We start from the raw sequence: 16,483 nt of genomic DNA on the forward strand, positions 1-16,483 counted from the left end.
CACCCCCCCGGACCCGGGAGCGTCCCGTGAGAGAGCCTGTAGATGAAACATTGAAGAGTTTGACAGCTGTCAAGTTAGCTGTCAAAAGGAAAAAGAGAACTTTGTTTCTGTTGCTTCTGCTGGCAATATCTGTTACAATTTGTTGAAAATAAGGAAGGGCTGATACATACTAACTTGATTTTTGGATTTGAGCTGAAAGGTACATTAAGGAACCAAAATCCCCCTAGAGGGGGTTTAGGGACATTACAATAATGGCTGGAGGAGGGAAAATCCAGGTTGAATTGGAAAGAGCATTTGTTCTCTTGGGAAAGTTACAAGGCCAAATCGATGTTTTGGCTACAAACGTCACAACTCTGGACTTAACAGTAAATAACATGGTTGAATCTGATAAGGATTTGAAGCAGGAAGCCTATTCAATTGGACAAATAGAGAAACTTGAGAGTCATGAGAATATGGAGAAGGAGACATATGTTGCCCCTGAAGAAAAGGAAGGAGGAGCTGTAATTTTGCAGATGTTAAAGGAGAGTTGCAATTTGTGGCCTGACATGATGGCAACAAAGGAAAAAAAAACCTGATGTGGAAAGTCTGGCCTGAATTGGAGAGTGAAAAACTGAGAGATCTCCTTATGTGGAGATCTGAAGACTGAAGGATTATAAATTTGACTAAGGTGGAGGTTGGAGCTTTGGGGACATTTGGACTTGAAAGGAGCATGAAACAAGATTTGGAATACCCCATAGGCTTTATCTTTAAGTATGGAGGTTTGGCTGGAAGAAACATGGATCCTGTTGGGCCATAGCCTCTCCGAGATTTGGGGTTTAACATTAAGGACTATCTAAAAGACTGGCAGAGAGGAATTGAAAGAGATTTAAGAGTCTCGGATGTGAGATCTCCAGGCTAAACAGTATATTGAGACTGATGGACACTTGTTGGGGACTGAAACCGGGAAAGGGGTGGGTGGAGTTTGGGAATCCAAAGGGTATAGAATTATAACTTGTTCTGTTTTTATTTTGTCTAGCTATCTGTATGGAAATTGGGAAAGTCGTGGAAGGGAAATTTTGGTTGACTTTAGGAAAAATGTTTAAGAATGAGTAACGATGTATAAGTATTGATGTTTAAGTTGGGATAAGTTAAAATTGGTTTTTAAAATGGTTTAAATTAAATGAAAATAAGGTTTGCAGAAATAAATTGAGGAAATGGAAGAAGAGGAAAAGTAAAATAACAACATGTTAAAATAAATTATTAAGTTAAAGTTGAGAAATAAGTAATAAGGATTTGCTGAGTTAATAATTTAAATTGGAATACAAGAAGGGGAGGTGTGAGGAGGTCTGAGAAACAAGTCAAATGAAAATAAGTAACTGAAATTTTATGTGTTTTTAATTGTTTTTTAAGTTGTGGATTTTTGTATTTTTGTTATTTCTTGTCTACTTTTGTTTTTGTGTGGTTTTTTGAAAATGCCAATAAATATCCATTAAAAAAAAAAGGAATTGTCCATGTTAAACTGTAAGTAATATACATCCATTCTCCATCTCAGTGTCAATTAAACAAGATTTACACTGGGCACTAATAATCTGAGGTATCTTGACAAGTTTCATTCACTCAACAGAACAGAAAAATATCACAAGAATGCTTATCAATTGCCCTAATTGACTCCCATTACCTTAGCAACCTTCCCTGACAGATCACAGCATATGTGACTTCATGCCTTAGCGATAATGTCAGTGGAGGTTGCCCAGAAGTCTACTATATTTTTGGAACCTTATTATATAGGAAAACCCTTTAAAAAACAAAACATTTAGAATACATTCCCATTGATAAACCATTGGTTCATTTCCTCTAAGCTAAAATGTCTCAAATTTTGTAATCTTTCCTTGTGTGGGCGTTATTCCATCCCCTTCAGCATCATGATTCCCCTTTTCTGCAACTTTTCTAAATCTAAAATACCCTTTGTGAGTTGAGGTCAATGTACACAATAATGCAAATATGGTCACAGCATATATTTCTATACCGGTGTCAATGATATTGACATTTTTATATTCAATTCATTTCCTGATGAGCCTAGATGTGGAATTTGCCATTCTCAGAACTGCTGTGTGGAGAAATGTCGAAGGGTATGTATGTATGTATGCATGCATGCATATATGTATGTATTTTAAAGTTTGTTTTTGTAATGCTTTTTTTTAAAAGTTGTATTTTTTAATGTGTTTGTGTACACACACACAGTTGCATTTATTAATCTAGGGCTTTCTTTCCCCCTCATGCTTCCCTAATTGCAATACATAAATTAAAACAATGCTGCACTTAAAATACTGCAGTTTCCTCTATTGGCTATTGGGCTCATGCCTTGTTTTCTGGGGTTAGACACTCTGGGAGCAGAATGCTGAACTAGAGGGGCCTTTGATCCAATCCAGCAAAAATCCTCTTATGTTCCTGACTCCTGAATCTCTCACTGGCTCTTCAGAATTCTGCCAAACAGTAGTAGTCTGCACTGGGTGCCTAGTGCAGCGTGGCAAATCTCAAAAAAGCAGCTGCAAATGCAAGCAATGGATTGCATTTTAGAGCTTTCTTCAATGTTTCCTCATGATAAGTTGAGTGGGGAGCTTTTCATTGTATTTGTTTGAACTTTTGTGATGCCCTTATGATATTGTAAGCAACTCAGATTTCTTTGAAATATAGAGTGGTATAAATATATCATAAATCAATAAAATAACTAATCATTACCCATTTGTTCTTTTTATAAACATTCCTCTTTGCCACCGCAGATAAAAAATATTCTTAATTTGATGAATACAGAGACAGAACATGGTTTTTATTTGCCACACCAATTTATTTTGATTATGAACAAAGATAAATTTAACCCCTACACCATATTTTCATGAGCCTGCAAGCCCCCCTTTCCTACTTTAGCTTCTCTATTCCCTGCATCCCATTCACCCTGCACTACAAGCCAAATTAAAGACTCAGGAGTTCTGTGAATGGCAGTCGCTCTTCCTCTCCCACCACCAGGCAAGCACCCTCCACCTCAGCTGCTGCGAGAAACAGTGTGATCCAAAAGGAAGAAGACATTGCTCTCTCCTAACTACTCTTCAAAGTTGAGCTGCTCTAGGGGAGGCAGAGTATCACTGCATCGTGCTCTGGTTATAGTGCCTGAAAGGACACCACTATGCATTGAATTCTTGGCCAATTTACAAAATGTTGGTGATGCACAGCCGTAGAAATGCTTGTCAGGAATTGCACTGTCATCTAGTAAAGAAAAAGAGACATTTTCACATGAGTGCCTGGGCAGTAACAGGTGAGTTTGTGTGCAGAAGAGAGAATCGGAGCATTTTATTGTTTATTAAGTGTATTGAGCAAGTATAGAAAGCATCTCAGAACCATACATGTGATCAATTTGACATGGATGTTTAAAATTTAGATATTCCCACCCCAGGAATATAGAGTCTCATCTATATACATGCAAAGCAAAGATCATTACCACAGTTATGGTTTCAGAAAAACAGAACTTTCCCCTACCAATACACATAGAGCACTTTCTGGCAGAAAGCCACAAACAGAACAAGGGAGCAGTCCACCACCCTGTCTCCACCTCATTGGTTGGCAGTGCTACTTACCATGAGCAACAACAAACTCAATGCACTGGGTCTCAGTGTTATGACACTTGATGGTCTTTGAGCCCTCACAGGCTTTTGAGAGAGAAGGAAAACAGGTCGGACACACCTTCCCATTTAACTGACGTTTTGGCTCTGTGGAAAACAACCCCAAAATCAACACACGGTTTCAGCCCATTTCTCCTCCCTCCCTCCCTCCCTCTCTTCCTTTTGTTACAGTGTAATAATTTCTTATTAAATTTTCAAAAAATTGATATAATCAATGCATAATCAATTTTTCAGACTCCCCACCCCATTTTCCATGGTCTTTTTACTTCTTTCCCTCTGTGGCACAATACCTTCTATTTCTTATACCAACACATCAATACTTTATTCTTTAATTTCTTATGCTGCTCATATTTCAAATCCTGCTTGTGACTTCATCATACAATAATTTCCTTAAATAGTCTGAAATGGGCTTCCATTTTTCCACAAAACAATCATCCTTAGATTCTCTTATTTTGCCTGTTAACTTTGCCAATTCTGCATAATCCATCACCTTACTTATCCATTCTTTGGTGGTAACTTCTACTTCCTTCCATTTTTGTTCTTAGAGGATCCTAGCCACTGTTGTTACATACATAAAAAACTTAAAATACATTTTTTTTTAACTTCTTCCCCTATAATCTCTAAGAGAAAATTTTCTGCTTTTTTTTTGTATATAATTACTTTAGACATCTTTTATATCTCATCATGTAACATTTGCCAAAAAACCTTCACCTTCTTAAAAGTCCACCACATATAAAAAGAAAGTTCCATGTACCATTTATACTTCCACAATTATTTACAACCTTTAGCCAATTTGTTAGGTAATAAATACCATCTATACATTATTTTCATACTATTTCCTTTGGGAGTATAACAGGAGGTATATTTCATATCAATTTTCCACAACCTTTCCCATGCATCCATTTCTATATTATGTCCTTTAGCCCATGTTATCATTGCAGGTTTATCCAGCTCATCTTTTGTTTCCCATTCTAATAACATTTTATACATTTTTTTAATCAATTTTTCTCTTTCTTCAAGCAGAACCTTTACAAAGTCAAAACTTTGATCCATAAAACCTTTAAATACATGTTTTCAAAAATACACATTAATTTGAAAATATTGGAAAAGTCAGAAGGATTATGAGCTTGGGTATCACCCATCTTGGATTTCTTCTAACTTTTTCAATTAAACTTGCATTTCCTAAAAACCCCCGATATGTTTTTCATTCATGTAAGACTTGATATCAGGTCCACACACTATACAAACTTCTCCTTATACAATTATTTAAAAATTCTCAATGTGCCTTTACCTTCCCATATCACAGGTAAGCGTACCACCCATACCGATTCCCATGTCCTTCCAAATTTAACAAATTTGTATTCTGTAAAGATATCCATTTCTTTAACCAAATCAGCCAGGTGCTTCATAATATAATTTTAAATCTGGCAATAAGAATCCATCTCTTTCCTTAACATCCATTGGTATTTTAAATTTGATCCTTGGTCTTTCCCCCTGCCAGATGAATTTTCAAAAATTTATATTTCTATGATTCCTAGGCCTCAGTTCGCAGTCCTGTGAGATGGTTGCGACATTTCCACTTCATTCTGTTTCAGGAATTCATTATGCTGATGATGTAGATCTAGCTATTATCTCTAAAGATGAGACATAACACTTAAGGAATACTTAAATAACCAAAGACCCTGCATGGCTTCTTGTGCAACTATCCTGCATCTTCAGGCAGGGGAGGGAGAATAGGAAAGTGACCCATCCTCTTTTCTCAGCCTGCATTAGTTGCTGGTTTAGGCTTGGACTTCAAGCTATTCTTTGTCTTTTACTCCCTTTTATTTGCTTGGGTTAGTTTGGGAGACTTCCTTCCCTTCCCTAGCAATGCAAACTGTCAACAGAAGTTAAACCTGTTATTTGAGGCCTTTGCATTTTTAATTGGCTTTTGCTTTCTTGTTATGAATTAATTATTAATTAATTAATTATTTGTGCTCCGCCTATCTGGCTGGGTTTCCCCAGCCACTCTGGGCAGCTTCCAACAAAGATTAAAAATACATTAAAATGTTACACATTAAGAACTTCCCTAAACGGTGCTGCCTTCAGATGTCTTCTAAATGTCAGGTAGTTGTCTATCTTTTGTCCTTTTCACTTTATTTCCTTCAATCTGTGGAGCATTACTGAAAGTTTTCAGCTTCCTGTTCCCCAAGGTCATGGTTGAGGGGTCCTGCCACACCATATTAGAAGAGCCAGGATGTCACCCTGTAGCTTGTGTTCCAGAGGTGGAGTTACTACTAGGGAAACTATCTGAAAAAGTGTGTATGCACACAAAAGCTCCTAACAATAACAAACTTAGTCTCTAAGGCGCTACTGGAAGGAATTTTTTTTATATTTTGTTTCTATTAGGGGAACACTGTTTCCATGAGCCCTAGCTTCCATCACAGTGTCCCGTTGCACCAGAAGTAGTTTAGTCATGCTGGCCACATGATCTGGAAAGCTGTCTGCAGAGAAACGTCAGCTCCCTCTGCCTGAAAAGCGAGATGAGTGCTGTACTCCATAGTTGATTTCGACTGGACTCAACCATCCAGGGGTCCTTTACCTTTTATCTTACTAAGAGACAGCATGGGGACCACCTTTAGTGTCCGCTAACCAGCTGCAGGGAAGCTTCATCTTGGGCTTCATCTAAGATTTCCAGTGCCAGCTATATGATATCATTTGTCAAAGGGCAATCATGCAAAACCCCTAAAGCCTCAATGCTATTTATGCCCAACGGTATATACAAATATGCATATACTTACGTTTTAGAAATTTCTCGATGCACTTTATACCATAACAACACTCCCTGAAATTAAGTATGAAACGACCATCTTCTCTGGTGAAACTATAGTTCTGCGTGCTGCAATCTGTAGTACATCCCTCTTCAGTATCGGCCTTAAGAGAGCCATCTGTGAGAGAACATTAGAAGGAATACCTAGATCAGCAAAAATTCAAATTATTACTCTCCTGAACGAAATGTTTGTGATGCTCCCTTATATACATACATTGAGCAAATGGGTGAATAAAGAAAAAAAGTATCTCACAAGCACTGAATTTAGCAAGCTAATCCTGAAAGTAGTTCCTTCCAGAATCACCTCATAATTACAGTATAATTTCTTCTGCCAACCATGTGAAAATTCCAGGATCGTTCCTTTAAAAGTTGCACTTAAATGAGACATGATTGACTGTATTTTCTGCACAAACAAAATGGCAAGGGCCTGGAATAGGTTGATCTGCCACCCAATGGATATCCAACTAGTTGATCCATTGGCTGACTCAAGAATCTGTCTTATACTATGTAATATATATCTCAGAGAGTGGAGAATACAGACTTCTCTTTCCTCTATTTTTCTCCTTCTTTTGATCTCACTTCTGACCGGCTATCTTAAGGGAATAAATCTTTTTTCATGCATCTTGCTACGGGGAAATTTCTGCAAAGGTTTTCCTTTTTCATATGTGTGTGTGTGTGTGTGTGTGTGTGGCTTCAGCTGCTGCCAGGGTGTAACCAAAAGGGTTTGAGGCTTAGGTTGTTTCTATATAAGGTAAAAGGTAAAGGTACCCCTGCCCGTACGGGCCAGTCTTGACAGACTCTGGGGTTGGTGCGCCCATCTCACTCAAGAGGCCGGGGGGCCAGCGCTGTCCGAAGACACTTCCGGGTCACATGGCCAGCATGACAAGCTGCATCTGGCGAGCCAGCGCAGCACACGGAAACGCCGTTTACCTTCCCGCCAGTAAGCAGTCCCTATTTATCTACTTGCACCCGGGGGTGCTTTCGAACTGCTAGGTTGGCAGGCGCTGGGATCGAGCAGCGGGAGTGCACCCGCCGCGGGGATTCGAACTGCCGACCTTTCGATCGGCAAGCCCTAGGCGCTGAGGCTTTTACCCACAGCGCCACCAGCATCCCTTTGTTTCTATATACTGCAGGCCTATTTGGCAGCAGCTGCTTGCTTTCAGAATGAGTGGTGGGGCATTGTACAATGTTTATTTGATGGGGCTAGGATCAGGTAAATTCTTTCTGATTGATCTGAGAATCTCCATTCCATCCCTCCTTTCCAGGAGTGCAGAATTGTTTATCTCCTGTGATATTGTACCATTCTGTGTGCCAAAATATGGGGGGAAATGAAGAACATGAAAAGAACATGAAAAGGAAGAAAATGTTAAATATTGAATATTGTTATGCATTATGCTTCAGTTAGATAATAGTATTTGCAGCTTAATTTTCTTGAGTTGTGGGTTTAAATGTTTTCCCTACAAATATGAGAATGCCAATAGATTAAATAAAAGTTAAAAATGATGATACACTTTGCCGTTGAAGCAATAGAAACCACCTAACACAAAGTAATTGCTTCATTTTGCTAATTACACTAGTCAAGGAAGGGTAAGTTGTGAGCAATGTTCAAGTTATGTAAAAATAAATCTTAAATTGTGAGTTTAATAAAATCACTGCAAACACTACCCATAAATCAAACATAGGGTGCATTAAATACTTTTCAGGGTGGCATAAGCAGCATAGTAATTCCATGTTGTCCAGCCCTCATATGGTTGCTGCAAGCTGGAAAGTATTGAGATGTCACTATTAGATATGTGGGGAGTGAGTCTGAACCCGCCCCCCATACTGGTATAGCACTTGTTATTGGAAATAGGTAATTCCTCCTGTGTGAGTATAAAATATTCTACCTGAGAGATTAAAGAAATTTTAAGAAATTTGGACACATTTGACTGATTGGTTGCACTATTCTTAGCTAAATGAAACATTCCAAAAGGACAAACAGAAAGGCTTTTCCACAGAAATTTCAAGACTTGAGAAAGACACACACAGAAAAAACACTCTTACTTGTACAGACTGGGAGGTGAAGGAGGAAGGAGTAACATCTGTCATGGTACAATGGGCCAGAGATTTTGGGTACAACATTCAGATGGAATCATGGGAGAGGTTGTGGAGGGAGGACCTAAAATTCACAGTGTGCTATGATTTGAAAGAGAATTGCATAAAGATGCTCTACAGATGGTACTTAACACCTGTAAAACTGGCCAGAAAGTATAAATCTAGATCAAACATCTGTTGGAGATGCAGGGAGATGGACGGCACCATGATCCACATGTGGTAGCACGGCAAAAAAAATCAGGGAATTTTGGGAAATGATTTACAATGAACTTATGTTTAAATATTCCTTCCCAAAGAAGTCCAAAGCCTTTCTGCTAGGTATAATGAGCAATGAAATTCCAAAAAGGGTAAGGAAAATCTTTATGTATGCGGTAGCAGCAGCTAGGATTCTAATTGCTAAAGTATCGAAAGGGGATTCTATCCCCTCAAAATTAGATTGGCAAAATAAAAAAAGCTAGAATATACAGAACTAGCAAGATTAACAGCGAGATTCCAAGAACCTACAGATCAAAGATTCAATAGAGAGTGGAATATCTACAGAGAATATTTAAAAGAACATTGTAATGATATAAATTCTTTGGCAGGCCTGGAATAATTTGTGCATGATTTAAGAAATCGTTACATAATTAAAATAACAGAGGAATTTAGGAGAGAGTTAAGTGCACAGAGTAATGAAACTTAGGAACCACAGTGGGGGGATTGGAAGTCATGTCAGAAATAGCGATGGATGAACTTAAACTTTTCTTTTTCAGTATGTATGTACGGTGTGTAGAGTGTTAATTACTCAATTGCCTTTTGATGATTGATGCATATTGTTTTGTTTTCTATTTGTTTTGTTATGTTTCTAAAATTAATAAAGCATTAAAAAATTTAAAAAGTATAAAATATTCTACCTAAGAAAGGTACCATGTTGAAATGAATATGGAACCATTTTCCTTTTTTAAAAACGGGAGAATGATAGAGAAAATAATAATTCCATAGAATTGTATCATTTGAATTATACCTCCAGTCTCTGAACCATTTGAATTTACCCAGCAATGGGATGGCAAGCCCCTGTCCCCCAAAATCTCATGCCATCTGGGAAGACTGCAATCTTTGTCCCTACACCCAGCTCAGGGGCAACCCTTACCAGTAAATTCTTGGGGTTTGCTAGATGTTGCCATAGGTGAACCCTAACATTGGTAAACCCCAATTGTCTTTCAACCAGCAGGTGGACTGAATGATCATTGGTTACATACTCAAAGCCTGCACCAAACCTGTTTTCAACTATAATCTATAAAGTTGTGGACTAATCTGAAACCAACACATGTCTCCTTGTATTCATCACTGGCTGCACACCTGACCGCTGTATCACTTGTGTCTGAACCCACAAAGACTATGATTATGTTGGGTGCTAATGAGTGGAGAGTGACCTGCCAGTGAGGTATTGTTACTTAGGATTTGGCCATTGGGAAAACCAGTTGGTGATGGAGCTGTAAGGCAAAAGCCAGAGAAAGCTGAGGCCTGAATATTCATTCAGAATGTATTAACTTTAATCAGTTGGCAAAGCTCAGAAGAAGGTTGCCAGTGGTTCTCCAAGGCTAAGAGGCTGACCTTTGTGAAGGTGTGGGGGGGGAGGTGGCACACTTTATTAGATATTGACATGGAAATGAATCACCTCAGTGCCTGCTTCCCAACACTGGAACTCCCTCCCAGGAGAAGCTAGATTGCCTCCCGTCTTGTCCTTCTCCTGGCAGGTGAAGACCTCCTTGTCCCAACAGGCTTTTGGGGAATTACTGTTTTTATCGAAAAGGATGCTACCACTTTTTATTGTAATCATTGGTACATTTTACACACACACACACACACACACACACACACTTCTACTAATATTTAATTAATTGTTAAAAAAATGAATTCTACAACATTGGGTGAGATCAGCATTCTGCGGCTTCCCCCTAGATATCCCAGGGTCCAAATGTTGGACCCCCACACTTAGGTATAATCTTACACAAAGGCTTTATACTCACTCATATTAGTGGAAGTAGTACGAGCAAAGCAACTGCCACCTTCGGTAGTTTCACAAGTTCCTGGGTTTTTTTTATTTGTTTTCATTACTTTACATTGCATAGCTATCACTGCAAAGAGAAGAGAAGAAGAAATATTCAGTGCCAAATACATCGGTTCCTCAGTTGTGGAAAAATGAAATCTACATTCCCACCTGGATACAATCTTCCAAGCCAGACATGCACAATCTTATTGGTCTCAAGAGCCACATGAGCGGGTTGGAGGCTGCATGCACACTGACACACATCTTCCCCCTATCTGACACACAGGAACATCTCCAGACAGAAAGATGGAGAGACACACAGTCTTCATCCATTTTACTATTATGAATGCATACACTAAAGCAGGGACGTCCTCCCCCACAACACACAGTGAGGTGCACAATGGGATTTTAGCAGTCCCACTGAATACTTTCACATGCAGCACTCATGCTGTATGTAAAGAAAGCCAACCTCATGAAACAGAAGTACATTCCATAAGGCTTTCTTCCAAAATTTGGAGTCCAGATTCCCAGTATTCCAATATCTTTAGCTTCCTTTATCTTTCCTAGAGCCAATATCAGTTTGTCTTCTCTAGCCCACTTCATATCCCCTCCCACATTTGAAAAAGCAATTCAAGATTGCAGCTTCCTACTCACCTTCAGAAAGGATGGCCAAGAAGAGACAAATACTCAGGAAGATCTTCATAGTGCTGGAGAGATCAAAAGTTGAGGAGAACTCAGTTCAAAGAATCAGGCAACTGATGGAGGAAGAGGCTGACTTGGAGGATTTATAGGCTAAGAAGAGGAGCCCTGGGCAGAACTGATCCAGTGAGGGGGTGGGGAATGATGACAGTAGAGATTGCATGCTTTCCCAAACATCTTGTAATTTTATATTGGAACGAAAGCATGGAGTAGAAATTGCATTAAGTCATTTTTGGGAACTGTGTGAAATTCTGACAGCTGCCTCTTCTTTTGCATTCTCAGGGATAAGAAACATATATTTTAAATCCTTAAATCACCTTTGGAAAGCCCATGAAAATTCACCAAATAACTTTCCAGTCTATCCCACCCCAATTTCACCACAATGGGAGCCACTCTTACGGAACCACTCTTCTTCAGAAAGTACACTGAATGAACACCCCTTTGAGACAATTGGAGTTTGACTACTATTAGAATATTTCCTTCTAGGTTCAAGTGGCTAGAACACACATCATGTTGGAAATACTGAGCAAAGAATTCAATGGTGTTAGTTACATAGTATAGCCACTCATGTTGTTTATGCACAGCAAAATAATTTCCCTACCTTCATTAATCACATCATGACTCCACTAATAAAAAGGCAATATTTTTAATGAGGAATGCTGAGTCATACCAGGAATTTAGTTATCTTAATAATAATAATAATAATAATAATAATAATAATAATGACAATTGTCTCTTAAACTTTAAAAGCTTCCCAAAACAGGGCTGCCTTCATATGTCTTCTAAAAGTCTGGTACAGTGGTACCTCAGGTTACATATGCTTCAGGTTACATACGCTTCAGGTTACAGACTCCGCTAACCCAGAAATAGTACTTCGGGTTAGAAACGTTGCTTCAGGATGAGAACAGAAATCGTGCTCCAGCGGCGCGGCAGTGACAGCAGGCCCCATTAGCTAAAGTGGTGCTTCAGGTTAAGAACAGTTTCAGGTTAAGTATGAGCCTCCGGAATGAATTAGGTACTTAACCCGAGGTACCACTGTAGTTGTTTTTCTCTTTTACATCCAGTGGGAGGGCATTCCACAGTGCAGGTGCCACTACCGAGAAGGCCCTATGTCTGGTTCCCTGTAGCTTGGCTTCTCGCAGTGAGGGAACCACCAGAAGGCCCTCGGCACTGTACCTCAGTGTGTACGATATGGGTCGAGATGCTCCTTCACGTATACTGGGCAGAACGATATGGGTCGAGAATCTCCTTCACGTATACTGCACCGAGGCCATTTAGGGCTTTAAAGGTCAGAACCAACACTTTGAATTGTGCTTAGAAATGTAATGGGAGCCAGTGTAGGTCTTTCAAGACCAGTGTGATGTGGTCTCGGAGGCCGCTCTCAGTCACCAGTCTAGCTGTCGCATTCTGGATTAGTTGTAGTTTCTGGGTCACCTTCAAAGGTAGCCCCACGTAGAGCGCATTGTAGCAGTCCAAGCGGGAGATGCACCACTCTGGCGAGACCGTCCGCGAGCAGGTAGGGTCTTAGCCTTTGTACCATGTGGAGCTGATAGACAGCTGCCCTGGACACAGAGTTAACCTGTGCCTCCATGGACAGCTGTGAGTCCAAAATGACTCCCAGGCTGCGCACCTGGTCCTTCAGGGGCACTGTAACCCCATTCAGTGTTGTTGATAAGCAGTAGTCCCGTGCACAGCGGAAGGATGAGGAGTACGTGCTACATACTGTATATTGCTTTATTTACACTTCAAAGCTGGTATGTTACAGAAAACATCTTGCCTCTGCCGGAGCAGAGAAAAGCATCCTCTCTCCTCTAAAGCACACACTGAACTGCAAAGGACAGTGAAAAACAGGAAACCAGTGTACGTCACATCCAGTCTCCCTTTCCCATGGGAAAAACCAACAGTACGCTGAATGTGGAATGTAAACATTGTCTTGTGACAAGCATTTCGCTGCACAGTGAAGAGAGCAGAAACCAACATCCTCCCCCTTTCTGTGAACATCACTGGGCAGCGTGTTCGTACAATATCAGTACAAACCCAACTTCTGCACATAGGTACAGTGTTGATCCCTTGCTACAATCTTGGACAATACATCAGCAGGAATTTCATTACCTGGCATATAGGACACCGTTACGAGTCCCTTCTGAATACGTTCCCTAGCATGTTGCAACTTCAATGGCAAGTGCTTCGTGCTTTGCTTACAACCTTCAGAATTCAGCAAAGCCAAACATGCTTTGTTGTCCTGGTAAACCTGGATTGGACATTTGACAGGAATTTTCATGTCTTTGCACAATTGTAACAACCATTCACAATCTTTAAGTGAATAAGACAGTGCATTCAGTTCAGCTTCACAAGTACTTAAGCTAACTGTTGTTTGCTTCTTGCATGACCAATCAAATAGACCCTGATTGTACATATAGCAAACTCCAGACGTACTTTTCCTGTCTGTAGTGTCACTTCCAAAACTTGCATCTGCAAATATTTCAAGACCACCAGACTTCTGATTGTTAAATCTCAGTCTGTAATGCATAGTGCCTTTCAAATACCGCGCTATGCGTTTCAGAGCTTTCCAATCCTTAACAGTAGGATTGTTGACTTGTCTGCTTAGCAAATTACAGCTAACAGCAATGTCTGGTCTTGAACATCTGGCAATGAAGTTTAGCTTGCCTAGCACACTTCTGTACAGTGTAGTGTCAGAAAATGCTTCTTCAGTGTCATCAACCTGATAACCTGTTGTCATCGGTGTGTCTACAGGGTTAGCATCCATCAGGTTTAGTTTGCTTAACACATCAGCAATTTTCCGTGACTGGTGTACTAGAATGTTACCATCTTGATCTCTCTCTATTTCCAGAGATAGGTAGTTGTTTACCTCACCAAGATCTTTCATGTCAAAGTGCTCTTTCAGTTGAGCTAGGGCATTATTGTACATTGTGACATCCTTCCAAAAGAATAAAAGATCATCAACATAAAACAAACAATACAGTTTCTTTTGCCCCTCCTCTTTGACAAATACACATGGATCAGCTTTCCCTTGTTTAAAACCTAGAGAAAACAATACTTCAGTGAGTTTTGTGTGCCAACACCGTGCACTTTGTTTGAGACCATAAAGGGACTTTTTCAGAGCACAAACAAATCCCTGTTTTACCTGTACGCCATCAGGTGGAAGCATATAAAGTGATTCATCTAGAGATCCGTACAGAAAAGCTGTATTTATATCATGGTGACTAATGTGTAGATTCTCCTCTGCAGCTAGCTTGAGCATAAGCCTAATGCTCTCATACCTCACTGTGGGTGAGTAGGTCTCGTGATAGTCTTCACCTGGTACCTGTGCAAAACCTCTGGCTACCAATCTGGCTTTGTGTCTGACTATCTTGCCAATTTGATCAGTCTTCGCTTTGAAGACCCATTTGCTTCCAAGCAATTTCATTCCTGGAACTACTGGAACTAGGTCCCATGTTTTGTTCCTTTCTAAGGAATCAAGCTCAGCCTTCATGGCATTTAACCATGGCTCAGCTTCCTTTGAATCCAAATCCTGGATTTCTTGGAAACTTGAAGGTTCAAAAACCTTCTTGGAGCTTTTAACAGCTGTTACTGCTATCTTAGCAAACTCATCAGCAAATCTCTTTGGAGGTCTGCCTTTTGTGGCTCTCTGTGACCTACGAATTAGCCTTAAGTCTTCAACACTCTCCTCTTCCTTCTTAGGAGAAAAGTGACCTATTGTGAACAATGGTTCCTCCAATTCTTGATCAGAGCTTTCAGAGGGTCGCATAGAGGCTTTCGCACTCTTGAAATCCTCTGAATCACCTGATTCAGTTTCAGACTCAGAATCAGAACCTTCATCAGTGGGTGTGGGTTGTTGCGGTTGCTTTTGACTATCCTCAGTCTCATCACTGTCATCAGGATAACATTGGAAAATTCCCACATTCTCCCCCCACTTGGCATTGTACTCAACACTTCTTGTGAGCTTAATTTGCTAGAGTCAGTCATCATTATTCTGTAAGACCCTTTCTGATAACCTAGAAAGATACCATGCAATCCACGCTTGTCTAACTTGGAGTTTTGTGGTGATTGAACCCACATGTCAGAACCAAAAATTTTCATGTGTTTGATGTATGGCTTCTTGCCAAACATCTTCTCATACGGGGTACAACCAATCGCTGAAGATAACCTGCGATTATAACTGTAAGTGAAACATGAGAGAGCTTCGGCCCAATAACTCTCTGGAAGATTAGCATCATGCAGCAAGGTTTTTAACCCTTGAAGCAATGTCTGATTTGCTCGTTCCGCAAGTCCATTCTGCCATGGCGAGCGAGGACTAAACAAATCATGTTGAATTCCTTTCTCAGACAGAAAAGCTTCAAACTGCTGAGAAGTGAATTCTCCCCCGCGATCACTGAAAAGAGTCTTTACCTTCTTACCATGCACATTTTCCAACCAAGCACAGAATTCCTTGAACCTAGGAAAAGCCTCTGATTTCTGCTTGAGATTGTACACATAAATATACCTGGAAAATGCATCAATGAGAACCATGAAGTACCTGTTTCCACCCAAAGAGGGCGCTAGTGGTCCAACCAAATCAGCATGAACAACCTGGTATGGTTCTGTAGCTTGCTTACTAGACACCTTACCTTTCGCAGCCATTTTCACCTTGTTTGCTGCGCATGCTCTGCACTTCATGTGGTACCTGCAGGGTTTAATAGTCATACCTTCAACCAAGGCAGGCATCTTAGATACTGCCTCAAAATGCAAATGAGCAAATTTTCTGTGAAAATCGTGAATACATTCTGCATGCAAACTTTTGTTAGAACCTGCAATGCAACAAGTGTCATCCTGCACAACATCATCATAATACAAAACAAACAAACGATCAACAAATTCAGCATACAATACATAATCATTTTTCTTTGTGATGATGCACCTTTTGTTCTTAAAGGAAACGTCAATATTCCGCTCATTCAGCTGTCCAACGCTGAGCAGATTATGTTTGGCATCCGGCACATAAAGCACATTCTGTATCGATAAGTCCAAACTGTGAAGAACAACAGTTCCGTAGCCTTTACTGGGGATTGTGTGGTCATCTGCCTGGTGAATCGCACCTTCCTGCGGTGTAAAAGACACGAACAGTCGCTTATCGTTGCACATGTGGTGCGTTGCCGCTGAATCAACAACGAAGAAAGATCTAGACGTCTTCTGGACCTC

At 40.1% G+C, this 16,483-nt stretch overlaps 1 protein-coding gene across 2 annotated transcripts in view; it reads right to left on the bottom strand.

Annotated features, from left to right (window-relative positions):
- Positions 1 to 2,800: 2,800 nt before the first annotated feature.
- The window catches only part of LOC309346093 (phospholipase A2 inhibitor gamma subunit B-like), a 76,235-nt gene continuing 62,552 nt past the window's right edge, over positions 2,801 to 16,483 (bottom strand). Inside the window, exons 1-5 of one of the 2 annotated variants that reach the window (XM_081869776.1) lie at positions 11,240 to 11,410; positions 10,566 to 10,673; positions 6,434 to 6,580; positions 3,609 to 3,740; positions 2,801 to 3,240 (exon numbers count right to left, since the gene is read on the bottom strand). In XM_081869776.1, the coding sequence (XP_081725902.1) occupies positions 3,077 to 3,240; positions 3,609 to 3,740; positions 6,434 to 6,580; positions 10,566 to 10,673; positions 11,240 to 11,288 (600 nt within the window). In that variant the 5' untranslated portion in view covers positions 11,289 to 11,410 and the 3' untranslated portion in view covers positions 2,801 to 3,076. Of the gene's footprint in view, positions 3,241 to 3,608; positions 3,741 to 6,433; positions 6,581 to 10,565; positions 10,674 to 11,239; positions 11,411 to 16,483 lie in introns of those variants that run through there. The other variant, XM_081869777.1, reaches the window with a different exon arrangement.

This window comes from Podarcis erhardii (genome assembly GCF_964252035.2).
Source record: "Podarcis erhardii genome assembly, chromosome: 7".
NCBI classification, from domain to species: Eukaryota; Metazoa; Chordata; class Lepidosauria; order Squamata; family Lacertidae; genus Podarcis; species Podarcis erhardii.